This window comes from Epinephelus lanceolatus, chromosome 11 (genome assembly GCF_041903045.1).
Source record: "Epinephelus lanceolatus isolate andai-2023 chromosome 11, ASM4190304v1, whole genome shotgun sequence".
NCBI lineage: Eukaryota > Metazoa > Chordata > Actinopteri > Perciformes > Serranidae > Epinephelus > Epinephelus lanceolatus.
This window is the reverse complement of record NC_135744.1, coordinates 14,780,965-14,799,807: the sequence shown is the minus strand read 5'-3', so window position 1 is coordinate 14,799,807 and position 18,843 is coordinate 14,780,965. Positions and strand designations below refer to the sequence as shown.

The 18,843-nt window shown below is 40.1% G+C and overlaps 1 protein-coding gene across 5 annotated transcripts in view; it reads right to left on the bottom strand.

Moving 5' to 3' along the window:
- cadm1a (cell adhesion molecule 1a) overlaps nt 1-18,843 on the bottom strand; it is a 612,111-nt gene that overhangs the window by 97,142 nt on the left and 496,126 nt on the right. For all 5 annotated transcript variants that reach the window (XM_033638966.2, XM_033638931.2, XM_033638948.2 and 2 more), the window contains 2 exons: nt 15,323-15,481; nt 4,554-4,650 (listed from right to left, as the gene is read on the bottom strand). In XM_033638966.2, coding sequence (XP_033494857.1) covers nt 4,554-4,650; nt 15,323-15,481 — 256 coding nt within the window. The remainder of the gene's footprint in view (nt 1-4,553; nt 4,651-15,322; nt 15,482-18,843) is intronic.

Here is an 18,843-nt window from a genome sequence, read left to right as displayed (position 1 = left end):
CTGTTCTTTGTGCTCAGCTCTGTGTACAAACAATCTTTAAACTTTAATCAAAAAACTGCCTTCATCTGTGTACACCCAGTGCCTTGAGTCCATCAACATATTCTCTCAGTCTCACACAGTCTCCCTTGATACCTTCAGAAAATTAGCACTCATCACTAAAATAACACCTTGCCTATTCAACCCTCTTCGTGCTAAAATTCCTCCTGTTAGATATTAGGACCCAGTCGCTCGCTATCATTAATGCCCCTTTCTGCTCTGTTCTTCGCCTTTAGAGGAGCAGTAATTAAACACCTGCTCGAAATATCACAGAGTAATTCTGATGTGTTTCATAATTACAGGCCAGTTTCAAATTTCCCCTTTGAAATTTCTGAAAAAAAGAAAATAGCAGCCATTCAATTAAGCTATTATGTATCCAGGAATGGTCATTTAGAATTGTCTGGCCTCAGGTCTTTATGTAACATTAAGACCAGCTTAGTCACAGTTTGCTTCTCTGCAACATTTACTTACATCAAGGCAACCCTCGTATCCATCAGCTCTACCTCAACTCTTTATTGTGGAGATCTCCTGTCTCAGTGAGGAGACAGGTGCTAGAACCAGTGGTTAGTTCAACCACATCCCACACCCCTTAACTGCATGTTTAAAGTTTGTTGTCTTCTCCTAACCTTCCTAGAGCCTTATGAGAGCCAACTTTCAACTAGAGTTGGATTGATTTCTGGTTTTGTCGGATCAGTCTGGTGTACAAGCTTAAACCTGTTTGATTTTATGCAAACCAACTGAACCAGCATTTGTCATTATAACTGAATTTTGGCAAATTCAAAAGTAGCCTACGCCCCACAGAGCTACAACCAACTCAAATTGCCTAAATAATAAGCAGTATGACAACATGATTAATATAATAGGCCTATTATGTTTCTAAACGGACTAATGAAGCCACCAGTGACTCACGGGATATTGGCAATTTACTGCCAAGTCCAAGTTGGTGTGGCACCAAAAAGGAGTCAAAATTTCAGTAGAGGTGATAAGATGGAAAGCAGCAAATGCCGTGTTTGTTTACTTGAATGTTAATGAGGTTTGGGTGAGGAGATACGGCAGGGTTTGTCTCTCAAGAAACTAAAACTGCACCAATATGAAACATGTTGGTTTAAAAGGTGATAAAAGAGGTGTCCTAGCCTAGCTAGGCTAGGCTAACATTATTTGCTGTTGGCTTTATTTAATGTATTGTTTTAATAAATATTACAATATAAATACATATGTTTTTTGAAATTTAAAATGTAATGTAACATTAAAATGTAGGAAGATAGCAAGTAGCTGACTCACCCATCTTTTAAGTGGCTCAGTCTCTAGTCTGATCTCGAGATAATAGCTACGTGGTTTCTTTACATGATGTAACTGATTCAGTGTGGACAGAAAGCTCTGATGTTACCCGATGCTACACAATAGTCAGTTTCTAGTTTTCTGTCAGGACACGGTGACATTACATTTGAGTTAAGCGGGACACCAAGTCAAATTTGGTATGCTAGTCTGGTCCAGTCTGGTCTTTGGCTTAACATCAAACTGGTTTAAAAATGTTCACACCGGCCTACTTTCAACAATACTTAAATCTATTTTGACCCAATGTCTTGCCCCTCACACCTTGGCCCCAACCCCCATTTTTCACCACAAGGTAGTGATTCTGTAAATTTTTCAGGTTATGACTGAACAGGCTACAGGGACTGACTGACTGCCACAGGCTCAGAAGGGAGCACCACCTCTTGACTGTGATTTTAGGAGGAGGCCCTAGCGTCTATATTCTGGGCAAGATTCAGATCTTTTTAAAACATAAATCATAAGAATTTTCATTTACTGTCAATTGTGAAGTACCATCATAGAGATAGAAACTAATACTAGCTCATATAGGGAAAGCCAATCAGGTAGCTGAATAAAAATTGTAAACAGAAGTTGACCGAGGATGGATCCCTGAGGTACTCGAAAGACTATTAGTGATGGTCTGGATGTTTTAACTGCAAAACAAATTCTTCTTTCTTTTTAACTTCTGTATTTTAAGTAAGAGGAAAACTAATCAGGAACAATCCCGGGATTGAGACAAACTGACCAAGCATCAAGGATTGGTAAAAGGGTATAAGAGGACTGAAACAGCACAACATACAAATGAACGGTATCCTGAGGTAAACTTCACCTGGAGAGCAGTTGGTAGCTTCATGACAGCACAGTAGATGTACAAGGCTTCTGTTCAGCTATAGTCTCACCACAGCATTAATTAGGGGCCGGGCAGCATAAGCTGCCAGGACCCTATTGTTTTGCTGCATGTTCTTCTTCTTCTTCCGAGGAAATCATACTTTCCATGTGCGAAAAATCACCAAACTTTGCACAAAGGTCCAGTCCCATGCCAGATTGCCTCAGCTGCAAAAACAGGCCAGTAGTCCTGATGGTGGCGCTACAGCAAGCCTCTAAAGTTCAAAATTTTGAAAATTCTCAACAAATCAACCCTATGTGCTACAGATTTACATCTTTCACCAAAATGTAGCCCCAATACTGTAGAAACTTTTGTACATTTAAACCTATTGCAAATTATGAAGTCCATCACTCTGTTTTTTTCAAAAACTGTAAAACTTATTAAACCTATCTCCTCCCAATATTTTTGCTCAATTGACACCGAACTTGCTACAGGGCATCTTCAGACTGTCCTACACAAACGATCCACACAGATTTTTGATTTATCGAAAATTGAGCCTACAGTGCATCAAAATGTTTGAATAAACTATAAACGGTATTGTAAACATATACTTGCAAATTCTTACTAAATACATTTTCAATGTTCATTAAAACAAGGTCTTGAGGTCTTGAGTTTTTTCTTTCCTTTGTATTTTATGAGTCTGATCACTTCAGCCATTCATTCATTCATCCATCTTCTAACCGCTTCATCCTCTTGAGGGTCGCGGGGGGGGGGGGGGGGGGGTACACCCTGGACAGGTCACCAGACTATCACAGGGCTGACACATAGAGACAAACAACCATTCACGCTCACATTCACACCTACGGACAATTTAGAGTTATCAATTAACTAATCTTTGGACTGAATTAACTAATCTTTGGACTGTGGGAGCACCCGGAGAGAACCCACGCTGACATGGGGAGAACATGCAAACTCCGCACAGAAGGGCTCCCACACCCGGGATCGAACTGGCAACCCTCTTGCTGTGAGGCGACAGTGCTAACCACCACACCACCGTGTCGCCCCTTCACTTCAGCCACTCATCCACAATTTGAAGGGCATGCCATAATTATATGATGTAACTTCTATGTTGTGATATGCTTTGTTTTAGTGTGTGTGTTGCTCAGAATTGCCTAATTTTGCCTAAAATTGCCCAGCGCCGACCATTGCTGCGCAGCAGCTATAATTCTTTCTAAAGAGGCCTCGATCTGAGAGATTAGAGATATGCTCAGAGCAGCTTGTTGATAAGCAGTTTAACTTGATGTGTTTACCCTAAAAAGAGAGTAAAAAAATTCTTACCATTGCCAGAGAATGATTCAGCCCTTATATTATGAGAAATGTCAAAGGTACAGCTCATGACAGAGTGAAGAACTTAAATTTGTACAATTCTGTTAAGTACAATCATAACGGTACCTTTGCATTTGTACTACATTAAACTGTTGTGGCTTCTAAAGGTTGTCAAGATGAACAGCGAGTTCCTATTTTCTCTCTTCCCTGCGTTCTCTCGTATTTAAAGGTCTTATTTGATTTTTCAGCTTTAAAGGTACAGTGGCATCTGTGAATGGTGGGGTAGTCTTAACTGAAATTACTGTAATATGGTAAAGGGTAAATGCACTTATAGCACTTTTAAACCTTCACAGAGTGTGCTGTTATATTTGACATTTCCTCTTTTCTGCTACTGTATGCTGAAAACCTCTAATCATTGCCATTTTGGGTTTGGTTGCCTAAATGAAGACAAATTGACTACTTTTTGGCCATTACACCCTTGAATTTGGACAATACATTTCAAAGGATTTACTGAGCTGCTGGACTGCAAGACTCCTTTAAAGGTAGGTAGGCGCCATATCTCTAAAGTTTGAATTGCATACTCATTCATACACTGTACACAGATTATGTATATGATGTGGGCACTAAAAAAAGACCAAAAAGGTCATATCTATTGGTACATATGCTTCGTGTTCATATGAATATAAGTTTTTTATGGTACTGCTAATGTTCCACATATGCTAACACCCTGCAGGAGGAGCTGTGGGCGGTAGAAGGTTAATGGAGTTGTATATGTGTACATTGTTAACTGATGTAACTCTCACTCAATACCACTTGCTGCTGCAAAAGTTCAGTGTTCATCTCTTCTCAACCGCAAAGACAAAAACAGCAAACAATTCCACATACCACTGCAACAAGACACATGCACACATGACGGAATGAAGTCAAGGCATTTGAATGAATAAATAAGTGTGCTTTCCCGACCCATGGCACATTTTTAATTGGCTAAAACATCTGTGTGTGTGTGTGTGTGTGTGTGTGTGTGTGTGTGTGTGTGTGTGTGTGTGTCTCGTACTGGGGTTTGCCTTTGGCCTGACACGTCAGTTCCAGGTTCTCTCCTTCCCTGGTCAGACCCTGAGGAAACTCTACCACGATCTTTACCTCCGGTTTGTCTGAAAGGAAAGAGAGAGACAGAGTATTGAATTCTGGGACAACATAACAGACAAGGCGTTATATATCTTCACTCTGCCTCTAGTTTCTACGGCTAACTTCTTTCTCATTGATTCCTATTTGCAGTCGTGCAGTTTGTAGCTGCCAAATGAGTACCAGGAATGTTTAAATGTTCGTTCTAACACAGCCCAGTCTCCTATAATGTCCATATGCAACAACTCCACATCAGGATTTACATTCAGCACTTCGAATTGTCAAACTTCCCCAAAGTTTTGATGTTTGGCTCGGCACATCCTAAGAGGTGCAGTAAGGATTCATGTCACATCAGGAGTGACATTAGGCACTGCTGTTCAGGCAGGGCACCGCAGTGGAGTGAATTATTTGCTGATTGGCATCAGCTGCTCTCCGTCAGGCTACCTGCTGACTGGTAGCATCCAATCATATTCATAGAGGTGTATAACACAGATATTTTAACCCGACTCCTCACATTATCACCCAGCTGATACGGACACATCAGCTGCTCCTGCAGCCCCATCCACTATTAGTCCAGTTTTGCTGGAACAACCTTATGGTCAGACATGAGGTGTAGCTTTTGGTATATTGAATCTTTTTCAGTATATATATTAATAGAGTTAATTTGCGACTGGATGGCTATAGTGTTGTAGTCAGGGATTTGTTTTTCACTTTTTAAAAAAACACAGAATACACTGCTCACCATGGTCACAGAAACACTCCCTATAGGTTTAAGGAATAAATACAACAATAAGTGGAGAAGCAGCAGCAACAACAACAACAACAACAACAACAAGAAACAACAACCGTGACCTGCCCCAGCATGCCCCAGCTGCTGAACTTAAAGAAGAGGTCAGGTCAAGGTTATGTTGCTGTAAGGGAACTGTACTTTTATTATGACTGAGCTACAAGCCACACAAACATTTGCTCAGTCTGGGTCAATTTGACTTGACATTATGTCAACAGTAACATACATTCAAGGTGTTTTTGCCTTTACATCTCCCTGCTACTGCTGCCTTAACCTCAACCTGCTCTTCCATTGCATCAAATCACTCTTAAGCCGTGTTGGGTCTACCTTGGGCATAATATTGATGGAATTTTAAATCAACCTAACACCAAAACACGAGCCAAAGCTTTGGGGAGTGATAGATGTGCTGCAGTACAGAAACACAAGTAGCCCTGAGTATGTCCAAAGACGTTACCTGATAAAGTTGCTACACAAAACAGGAGACACTGTTGACGAGCTGAGGCAGCTGGAGAGAAAATGGAAGAATGTTGTTTTGACAATCAGTGGGGTGCTTTGACAGTCGCTGCTGTGCTATTCTTTGCAACCATGGAGTTTCTATTGTTCCCATTCCCTTGACTGTTGCTGGTGTTATCAAAGCCTTTTCTCATCTTGGTGTGAGAGATGATCCTTTATTCTGGACAAAAATGGAATGTTTTATTCAATCTATCATCCGGGTAAGGGATTGGATTCAGTGTTACTATGTACTTAAAGTAAGACTGAGGCAAAACAAACGCAACAGAAATCCTGCTTTGACTTACACCTTTTAAGGTACAAGAAAATCATGAATGAGGAGGAGCTGAAGAACAAGTAGCGTTCTATTCACCAAATGTATTAATTCCAATATCAAGGTGTGGAGGTACCTATTTGAAGTGCATTATCATACTTAAATGATATTATGTTAATTAAATCATTTATCCTGTCACCTAGGTGGAAACAGTTTATTAATGCACTGGTCAATTTTAAGATTTTGCGTCCATGAAATGTCCTCTCTCAGACTAGTGGAGAGAAAACATCCAAAACACACATTTAGGTATATTTTAGTTCTGATTTCTGTTTTGGAAATTTATGCAAAAAGTGCTTATTTAATTAGATAAGATAAGAATTAGATGCCTTGTTTGCATATTTAAACATAACATTTTAGAAAACTTGTAATAGAAAAAAACTAATTACTTAATATACATAGCCAGCTGGGAAAGTTTCATGATGACATCTATTAACATCAGAGTGGCACTGATTATAATCAAGGACTGAAACGTTTGCTGCTGTTTTTACTCAGATTTTATAATTTTTTTTTTTTTTTTTTGCACTTGGAGCATTTTTTTGTGCACAGATGTCTTAAATAAATGTTTGCACTGATCTTAGCCTGCAGACCTCTCTGCGGCTTTCTAGCCCAATTACACTGGTGTGTGTACTTTTTTGATATCTGTTACCTAAAGCATTTTTCCCTATTCAATTTCAGTGTCTTATACCATTTTTTCACCATAATTAGTGTGGGTATGCAAGTATTTTAAACATAGAAAAAACCCACTGCAATAGAAGATAGACTCCATTCCCATTGCCAGTAGACCAGAGCTATGTACACAGAATATGCCTTTGACATCTTGGACAGGCTAGAAAACAGGTTAGCAAACAGTAGAAAGCAACATGGAGGCCAGTGAAAATGATACAGTGATTACTCCTTTTTCACATCCCTCGCTTATTCTGTCTCTCTCTCTTTCAAACTTGGTGCAGACTAATTTGGAACGATGTTCGAGTGCTGCTTGAATGGAGAAGGGCGGTATGTTGTGGCGGCCCATCATTGCATTGCGCCAACAAAGGGCCTAAAATTACCGCATCAACCCAATATGTCATATTTCCATTGCTGCCTATTGAGGCTGGAGCCAATGAATACCCTCGACAACTGCAATCATTTGACTCCGGAGTGAATGCCGATACGACCTTTACCATTACATAAAAAAGCCAGATGTTAGCGGTGCTAGTGGGAGTTTTGTGCAATGGGAAAGGGGCTATATTTTTGATCTAAAGTATGGCGTTTTACAGTACATATCTTCAGGAACATTGCCTAAAAATGTGGGGTTTTTTTTTCCCAACCTTTGAGCCAGAAATCTTCACTTCAGTAGCACACAGATTAAACTTTACATTTTATTCCTTTCTATATTTGTTAATATTTGTTAATTTGTTTTTTTTTTCTTTTAAGTCTGTTAACAGTATTTTCTTATTTAGGAATTTTTATTTAGGAAATTTAGTAACATTCCCTCTGTATAAACAGCCTGTTCTCATTCCCAGCTCGTTAAATACCACGCCTTGTCAGTGATTTTGGTGTACGACACTGACAATACAATTTGCTGTTGAGTAGCGCCATTTATAATGCTGGCGGGTGGCCTCAGTTTGAAACACGGCTGGTAACAACGTAACATAAGGAGCTGGTAAGTCCCTATAGGGTGGGCAGGAGGGGAGGTAGGTGGGTCCAACAGACCCTGGGAGCCCGCTGTGTGCTTCCAGTATGAATGTTGAGTGAATCCATTATGGGTTTTTTTTTCTAAACCTAACCATGTGCTTTTGTTGAACAAGGGAGCAAACGTAAATACGAGGTGTTTTATCGATGATGGAAGTTTATTCTAAAAAAAAATATATTCATCTAGCAAGCAGAAACTGTACATATCCTGTGCATGTAAGAGGTGTAAATTGACACGGTGTCCCAGAACGTCAACAACAGACGCAACCAGGATACCTCACTGTATGTTGATGTCAAAAGTCCACTGAACAAGGGACGATATTTGATTTGAGTTCGGATGAGAATGTGTTGGTAAAAACCTTTGACTCTAATATGTCAGCTAAATGAAACAAGAGTTTTGGACCTGGCTTTATCCAATTTTTAGATTTTTGTCCTGGAAATGTATACAAATCTGCACATATTTAATTAGACAATGCCTCATTTGCATATTTAAACATTAATTTTGTGAAAATTGAATTAAAACATTTTGCAAGTGTATTCATTGTAAGAAAATCTATTGATATATAAAACATTGATCCCTTTATCAAAAGCAAGATTTGTATCACTAGCAGCTTTCTAAAACGATGGCCAACATTAGCTTAATTAACCTGAAGACCGCACTTGAATCCTTTCAGCACATGAAGCCCTCGCTTGTTTACTCCAAAATGTTATTTTGTTGACATTTTCCTACATTAGATGCTGTAGATAAGCACCTCTACATTTGAGTCATCTCACACCAGACTGATTGCTGAGTCACAATGGTGTAATTACAGTTTTTCGATTGTGATGTAAATTATTCTCGCTCTTTTCTCCACTTTTATAGCCTAAATGCACAGTTTGGTGCTTGCATTTTTAATCAGCCTGTAGACAGAGGGCCTGAGTTATGATTTCAAAGCCGGCTGTAAAGTTTCACACTGCTGTCCGACCTTCTCGGCAACAAACAACACGTGTCTGGCCATCCATCTGTCTAAATCACACCCTGCCAGTGGCCGGCTCTCAGTCTTGATGATGGACAGCAGATGGGCAAAAAGCCAAGTCTTCTGCTCAGTGGGCATGCACGGGTTTAGACAGCAACCCTTTGGTTTTGTTTCCACTGCAGGCACTACATGGCATCCTGCAACTTTTTCTTCGCTCACAACGTCATCTGACCTTGTCATCTCGGAGCCATAAACATGAAGGACGCCAGGCATCTGTAAGTTGTTTTGATAGCCTCAAGTAGTTATGTCGGAGCTTTCTTGTCTCTGCTTGATGGAAAAACACACACTGCACTGCCAGATCTGGATACTGCCACTTCAGTGGAAATGAAATAATATCTACAGTATGCAAGAGGGCCGTTATCATTATGCTAACTGAATTATTTGCTTTATTGTGCACCTCACCTCATAAGCACTCAAGACGGCACTATCCATCTCCTCGCAGCCGGCTGACCTTAAGGGAAAACCAACCAGGCAACGAAGCAAAACAGCTTGCTTTGCTTATGCACATAAACATTACAGGCTTATTTAATTATGCCATCCCCTGACAATGGCCTTTTTTGCTGGTTCTTACTACACAATGCACTTCATTCCACTCACAAATTGCCCACACAGTGAGTGATTGAAATGTAAATCACCTCGTCCATCAGTGTAATATACAATCGGTAAACAAACACAATGTGTCACTGTGTGGTAACAACAAAAAATCGCTTTAATTTACAGATCCTGTCGTTTAGTATTCCAGGAAAGGAAGCGATATGTAACTGGATTCTCAGAAAGAACCATGTCATTTTGTACTAACTGAAGGGAAAATGTAGTTTTTTTGGCCTTCTTAGCCATTGAGAACATGAAATTCAGTTTGATACAACATATAAACCAAATAATCACTGACAGAATTATCTTAATGCTCTCTAATTAGCCTGTGTTTCAGAATATGCAAACCATGCCAGTTAAGTTAGCCCCTAAATGTATAGCTATATATGGCGAATGCAAATGAAAAGCCTGAGCTGGAAGAGCCTTTCGATGCGATTTAAATATTTTGGAATGGACTGAGACTGTGAACATGTCTCCACAAACACAACAATTTCCTTCGGGATTAATAAAGTTCTATCCAATCAAACATGGCATTTAATAAATAAACCATTTGGAGCATCATCACACAAATACGACTATTACAGGGATCGAGATGGAGTATAATTTCTTTATGCTTGACCAGTCAGTTTGATGTGCTTGCCCTGAACAAACACAAGCTGTCCAGGAATTATCCACTGCCTTGGCAGCTCATCTCATCACCAACAGACACAGAGCTACTGAACTGTGTGCAATGAGAATAAACACAAACTGTTGAAGTGAATGTGAAAAGTTCAAACTGCTCTGCTGGCTCTAATGGTTGATTAAAGATAATCAGACAAATGTTGCACTTGTCTCTGATAGGATTTTTATTTTTCATTTACTTTGCGTTTTAAAATATACTGTTTTTTTTCTTTTGTAGTAATGAAGGAGCATCACAGATGTTAACATTTTTGTCTCTCTATTCAACTTGATGACCCTGTGCCAATATTTCAGCACAGTAATGTTTTATAATAAGAATTATGGCCATTGAACCACCATTTATGTTTTTCAAAATAAACTAGAATTACCACATGCCTCCACACACCAGTCAAATTTCTCTTACAGTTTACATCAATGTCTGTGAAAACAAGGGTGCTTCACACACATCTTTCCCCCTGCAGCACAGAGGATCTTTATAATCCGCAGTTTCAAATTATATATTATCAAGTGAAGTTGATCTTTGACCTTTTGGAAATGAATTGTAATCACTTCATAATTATAACTATTAGATGTTTTAGACATTAATTAGCAAATCATTTCTTGAGCTATGGCCAAAAGCCGTTTTGTGAGGTTACAGTGACCATGACCTTTGAACTTTGACTGCTAAATTCTGATCAGTTCATCCTCGAATCAAAGTGGATGTTTGTGCCAAATTTGAAGAAATTTCCTAAAAGTATTAGTGAGATATCCCATTCATGAGAATGCTACTGACAAGGTCACAGTGACCATGACCTTTGACCACCAAAATCTAATCCAAGGGGACATTTGAGCCACAGCTGAAGAAATTCCCTCTAGGCATTCTTGACATATAAAAAAAAAATCAGTGTTAAGTCCAAGGGGAAGTTCGTGCCAAATCTGAAGAAGTTCCCTCAAGGTGTTCTTAAGATATTGTATTCACAAGAATGAGACAGACAAGGTCACAGTGACCTTGACCTTTGACCAATGACATTAGATATTGTGTCCAGATATTGGCATAACAGCGTAAATGTGTTTTTCTTTTCTCCTCTGTACTGAAAATGTACCTAACCATGATCCTGAATCTGAGGTACACACCGACCTGTGGATTTTGTGTGCTATTGCACCCCTAATATTCAGTTAGTATACCTCCAATTAATTAACTCCAATTGCTTGTGGCAGTTTTTAGTCAGTGCATATAAGAAGTATTCTGGAAATCAAGAATCTCAATAGTAAAATACACAAGTCAAAGATTATAATTTTGAAATCACCTATCATTATGTCAACATGTTCCACACAAACAAATATATTTCAGTCAACACACTCCAAATGTAACGTTAAAGTGTATGGTTAGAGATATCAAAGAGAAGGTGCAGTGCAGGACTAGCTGTGCCTGTTTGTTGCCCATTACAGTATGCACAGAGCATGACAACAGCAGCCCCTGCATGAAGCAGTGTGAGGCGCTGAGCCGGGTGGTCCATGTGAGCTCCCTGTTATCAGAGGCCAACAAAATGCCATGCTGCCTCTGTAGATGAGCTGATCTCCTCTTCTCGCTCTCCCAGGGAAAGGTCAGATAGCTACAGAGGAGTTTTTCTTTTTTTAATAGAATGTTAGGACATGCCAGGGGCCAAAAACATAAGGTTACAGAGGCACAAAATACATAAATCCCATCACTTTGCATCAATGAAAAGATCTAAAACTCTACATTTTAAAGGCCTAACATTTTAATTACCTGTCACATGGCTGGAGAGTTTTGTTTAATTTATGATGTCATGGCAAGTATGTCCTGCTGAAAAGGTGTTGAAAATACTCATCTGTGATGCCTAATAAAGGCTTTCTATTAGGGACGCACCGAATATTCGGTAACCGAATATATTCGGCCGAATATTGCAAAACAACACACATTCAGTATTTGGTGGAATAAGTGAAAAGCAAGGCTGGATAATAGTGGCGTGTTTTGATGACGCAATCAAACAGCTTGCGGTGATGGACGGAGTGAAATGTCGGCAGTGTGGCAATATTTCAAAGTGTTGGAGAGTGATAGAAGAAAAGCGGTTTGCAAAGAATGTAATACTGAACTATCTAGAGTAGTGTTGCAGGGTATACTGGTACCAACGGTAGGCCGCGGTACTAAAACACCACCATACGTATGATGCCATAATGTTGGAGTACCGTAGTACTACGGTACCTCAGGTACCACTACTGTGGGATAAGTTCAAAGTCCACTCGCACGAGGTTGAGTGTTCATGCGTCGTCCAATAACTGCGCGCGCTGGCCACCTGGCACTCAGTATGCTGCTGCAGTGGTTTGTTTTCCTCTTCTTGGCGCCATGACTGCCCAAAAGTACCTGGACAGCCGAGCCGTGGCGGCACACAGGTATGTAACGTGTCAGAGGAGAAACGAGCCGTTCACATTTCTCTCTTTGTGGCAGGTAACAGTCCACAAACCTCACCGCACTTTAGGGACTGTTCTTTACTTATGGAGGAACTGTTCTTTACTTGTCAGGGGAGGAGGGTGGCTGGTTGATTTTGGTTGATTTTTATTTTATTTATTTATTTTATTTTGATCCCCCCTATGTTAATCACTCATTGATGCTGTTTTTGAAGTATGAATAAGTCAATAAGTAATTTATTCCATTGAAATATCATTGATGTATTATAGAAAAGTGATTTATCTTTTCATAAATGACAAAGGCACATCTGCCTCATTTTCGCTGTGGTATCGTGATACTACTCAGAACCGTGATACTTTCACTGGTATCATACCGTGGGTCCCAATTTTGGTATCGTGACAACACTAATCTGGAGGGAGTTCATCTGCAAAAACTAATGAACAACTAAACAATGGCATTCGGTACTCGGTATTTGACCAAGCGTTTAATTTTATTTGGCTTCGGCTTCAGCCACAAATTTTCATTTTGGTGCATCCCTACTTTCTATTACAAAATAAAGCAGTTGTTGCTGTAGAGCCATGACCTCTGACTTCAATTCATGGCTGAGTGTTATTTCTTCCTTGTTTGTCAGGAATTTCACTGGGTTTATTTTACTGCCTGATGTACAAGTAATGTGTGTACAGAAAAACATGCATTCATCATTCTCCCACATAAACTGATAACTGAGTTCACAAGCACCCGATTTCACAAAAATTGAAATTTCTGCTGTTGTGCGTGCATAGTTTTAGTCTTGACCCCACTCAGAGTTCTCTGCACCCCGTCAGCACACAGTAATGCTGAGTTGTACTCCAAAACATTTTGGATGTCGAGACAATAAACTAGTTAAAAAGCAGGAACAAACCAGTGTCTCACAGTTTAGCTTAGATTAGCAGCACACTATCAGACATGTGTCTGCAGTGTGCTTCCACGATTCTTGGCTCCTTGTGTGAACACAATGACTTAAACTGTAAACTCAGACTGTAATATACTACTTTAATGCATTTGAGGACAGTGAAAAACTGGAATTACCGCCTCACACTTGTATGCCTCCGAGAACCTGTCAAAATATGAAAACATGGATGCTTCACACACATCTTCCCCCAGCAGCACATAAGATCTATACAATCAGCACACTTCCAGATGGAGACCAAAGATTAGTCACCAGTTCAACATCTGACCAAATGTCTCCCTCTCTGTTCCTAAGACATGGCATTAAATAAAGGCCAGGAAAGTGTTTTTGCAGAACATTATGATGTCACAGTGAAGCTGACCTTTGACATTTTTGATAAAAATGTCATCACTTCATCATTTTATCCTATTAGATATTTGTGTGAAATTTTCTTAAAATTAGCGTATGAATTCTGGAGATATGGCCACAAACATGTTTTGTGAGGGCCCAGTGACCTTTGACCATCAACATCTAATCATCTCATCCTTAAGTCCAAGTGGAGGTTCAAGCCAAATTTGAGGAAATTTCCTCAAGGTGTTTTTGAGATCCTGTGTTCACAAGAATGCAATGGACATGGTCACAGTGACCATGACATTTGACTTACTTTTGACCACCAAATTCTGATCAGTTCATCCTTGACTCAAATTGAATGTTTGTGCCAAATTTGAAGAAATTCCGTCATCGAGTTCTTGAGATACTGTGTTTACCATAATTGGACATACATACCGACAGTGTGGGCAGAAACGCGTTACTAGTAACATGTGTAAGAAAACAACTAGCTAGGTGAAAACGCTTACGTTAGCGGCTGAAAATATTCTCATTACTTTGGTTTTGGCCGGAGGAAAGATGACAAGAACACTACTGTTGCAGGTAGTCGGACTAAAACTCTTTCCACTGCAAAAAACACACATCCTCAAACCTCTGGTTGGAAACACATCGACTCCTACGACCAACAGCACAACAACATGAAGCTCCAGGAAATACACCCCACCAAATTTGAGTCCTTTGTGGAGGTCGGCTGTAGCCCTGCACTGGCTAAACAGAGTAATGAGGAATGAGTAATATATGACATTTTTAGAGTAACAAGCCTAACACCTTGCACGGACAACCCAAATACATAATGCATCTTGCCACAGCTATCACCAGTGCTGATGCATAAAATTTATCTTGTAATATGAAGACAACTTCAACAGCAACCCAGTCAGTTTCTGATACTTTATAATAATAATAACAAATGTTTAAAAAGACAGAAAAATGATCTTATTGACAGAAACGTAATGTGATACCATATTTCTTTGGAAGGTGTTTGTGAATGTGCAGTTTTTATTTGCACTTTTTATTCATCATGCACTGAGAGCATTTCCTTCTACTGACAATGCCATGCACCAAAGTTTAAGTGGGTGGAAAATGTGGGAAATTGATGTCATTTAATTAGTGGAGATGGAACAGTCTACTCTATTGCAGTCCAATTTTCCCCTTTTATTCATCATAACCTGTGCACAGAGATGATTTCCCCTTCAATGACACTGCCATACATGTCATACACCAAAGTTTTAGTTGGGAAAAAAAACTAGCAAATTTATGCCATTTAATTAGTGGGGATGGAACACTCTTCTCTATTGCAGTCCAATTTCTGAGTTAAGCTGATGAGACACTTGAAAAAAAAAAAAAAAAACCTTGCATAATGCAGTTTAAATATCCATGCTGATTTCTAATTTATTACTGAGCAGAAGTACTTACACTGCACCTCCAGGTATTTCTGTGCTTGGTAGTCCTTGACTGCAGGGTGGTCTACGATGCAAGCCACTGCTACACCATCATCCTCCTTACTGACAGTGAACGTTAGCCGGCTGGTTACTGTGTACATCTTGTCGTAGGTCAGCTCGACTTTGGGCTTGCCTGTGGGAGGTAGGAAACACAAGCAGACTTACACACAGCAATACAGGTGCTTTCTTGGATTTCAGTTGAAATATGAATGAACCTCACATAGAAAGTCCATAAACTTCACTTCTCTCTTTGCGGTCTGGCAGGACCCAGTCAGGTAGAGAGCAAAAGGAACTCAGGAACTCAGCCTGTCAGTGACAATTTATCAGTCGATTTGGGTCCAGACCTTCACCTACAGTCATAATCTTTGCTGTGCAGTGACCAAAAGAACAGGATGGCAAATACACGACTTCTTTCCAAGTGTCCTTTGCAGTACGTCTGGTTATAGTTCCCCAAAGCTGAACTCATTAAGCATTTACTTCACCTTTGCAAGTGATTCCACCGAAATGAATCAATTTTAGTCTGAACTTTTACTGTTTTAAGTGCAGGTGTGACAGGCCCTTGGTTGTAAATACAATTACTGTCACACTGAGAGGAGCTGTGTCTCACCATGCCTGGTAAGCAGGATGATCCTCCACGAGGAGCTGGACAACGTGACTTTGCAGAGGGATATCTTGTCTATTTTTTAGCTTGAGGCTCATTTATGCTCCCTTTACATACAAAAATAGATAGTACGTTTCAAACGGTAACATCACTGTCCTCAAACTTCCATGCATTCTTCATGATGGCATAGATACAGTCAATAGATGGCACTAGAGGGGCAAAGTCAAAAGGTTCACACAACAACAAACGCTTGAGGAGGTCGTAATGTTGTACTTTTTTGTACTTTTAAACAGAGGCAGCGCTGAAGACGGCTGTGGTCTGTAAGGCTATTATATAAATACATCCCCATATCTGGATGAAGGATTCTTTTAACTGGTCGGTGAAGATTCACAGTCATCCAGGCCATGATAATCGTAAGTGCTAATATCGTAGGCAACTGGACTTGCTTGCATCCAGTTGCCTACGATATTAGCACTTACAATTCTTTTAAATGATTTTTGCTATATATTATTATATGTTACTGATTCATTCTGTTCCGCCATTATTTAAATTTGTTTGTCATCTCCTACAGTTATATGTTGCTTAAACTATGCTACACTGCCCCATGATCTCTGGTGGTACAGCTCCATTTTGTCCGTATCTGTAAGCTTTCAGGAAATGTGCTCAAATACGGATAAAATTAATGCACAGTACGGACAGGAAGATCTGTCTGTCACTGTCTCCAACATTGAGCATGTTCTCCTTTACCTCAAGTACTCCTCGACCTAATTTGAGGTATAACTGAGGATTCAAAAACATGGAGGCTGATCTAGAGCTTTGACCTTGAATCCAAATGGTCTTGACATGATCTGCTGAGGCCTGGCCTGGCTGTTTTCAGAACATTCCCCTGGCTTGAATTGGTTGGGTCTGCACCAATTTTCTAATTTCTGTATGAATTAACAGACACTTAAGTTTGACTTTCACTGCACTTGATGCTCTGCTCTGTCTCCTTAGACCATAGAGTGTCCTGAGCCTCTGATGCTGGTGCTCTGAATAACGGAATGGTTAATGAGTGTACTCAGGTGCTTGGAATGACTTTTCAAGAGCACAGACTGTGTCACAAATGTCACAAATGAAAAAGACTTTAGTTGACTTTAGGCTTGTAAATACATATTTTTTTTATTGTGGAAATGTAGGTTTTTAATCAGGCAAGAACCCTAAAACTGCTCCCGTGGTTTGAGCTCAGATTGGGCTTGGACAGAAACTGGTGGTTCATGTTGGGTCAAACTTGATTTTTTTGGGCCCATCTAAAGCTCTAGGCTGTTCTAGAAACATCACAGTTATCTCAATCCATCCATGGCCACTTATCCATTGCAAGGCTGCAGGGGTTTGGCGCCTATCCCAGCTCACACTGCGTGACAGGTGGGGTGCACCCTGGACAGGATAACCGTCTATCACAGGACTGACACATACAAACAGACAACCATTCACACCTACTGTAAAGGCAATTAAGAGTCTTCAATTAACCTAACCAGCATGTGTTTGGACTGTGGGAGGGAAGCAGAGCACGTGGAGAAAACCTGCACAAATGTTCCCATGCAGCAGAGGATTTGAACCCAGGACCCTCCTGTGAATCAGTAGTGCTCACCACTGCACCATCATTCTTTCCATTTTCTTGCAGCTCTCTCCTGCAGTATTTTGATCTATAATGTCAAATTTAAACACAAACACTAAACACAGCACCGCTTGTCGTCTTAATCACTTGAACGGTTCCTCATAGTTTGCTGGTTGGTTGGCTTCCTCCTTCAGGGCTCAATTGATTTTCAGTGTCTTCTCCACACTAAAGTCATATAATGAAAACTGAGCTCCAGAGGTTTAAGGCTGGCAATACAAAGAAAATATGAATAAAGTATGCATGCTTTTATTCTAAAATATCTTTGAAAACATAACCAAATGTTCATATTTTGGTTTCTTCCTAACTTGTTCTGAAACTCTATTTCATGCATCTTTGGCTCCTCTGGGTGTACTTTGCGAACAACTTGTTTTGTTGAAGGGTCAGTCCACTAAGTTTTACTTGACACGATAACAAAGCAGAAACCTTTGGACACAAGGCTGCCGGGGGAAAAAAAATGCTGTAAAAATGTTGAAGCCTGACAAAGAGCCATTGTTTGGCTGCAAGTAGAATGTCTTTCTTCCACTGACCTTACAAAATATGTAGAGTGGAAGTGAGGAGGCTGCCCTTGAGCATGGTCAGAGAAGGTGAATCAGCTAACAATTGCCTGCTGTCAGGGGCTACTGTGCGAATGTGAATCACTCATTAGGCTTTATGAAGCCAGATTTATTGTGGGGCCCCCTTTCACGCAGCACTGCCAGATCTGAAGCCAGCAAAGTAACCCTCCTCTGATTAGTGCCTTCTCTGTAATATCACACAGACAATATGTTCTCAAAAGCAATGAAGAGGATACCTCATCACAGTCATACAAAATAAGAAAGATAGCTGCAGACAGAGCTGCACGGTGGAGTCGCAAAGAGAGATTGATTATTTTTACCCCTTTGTCCTACTTCCTAACAGTCTGTTGCACAAGTGTGTTTGTGTCCCATCAATAAAACAAATACTGGAAGAAAAAAAAGTGAAAGAGCCTGCCAAGAGAAATGCTGCTACAGGAGAAAATCTGTCTTATTAATGTGAGCAGTTGCATCCATCAGTTTATATCTTAGCTGTAAAATATGTACTAAGAGCACATTCTACCCACTCCTGCACTGTGGCTCAGTCGCTGTGGTGATACCGTCACCGTGGTGACAGCTGTCTCTTTGGATGCTGGGAAAGCAAACCTGTGTGATGTGCCTGGTGTAAAGGAACAGGTTGTCATGAATAAATACCACTAGAGGCTTCAGATTCATGAAAGCACCTGAAG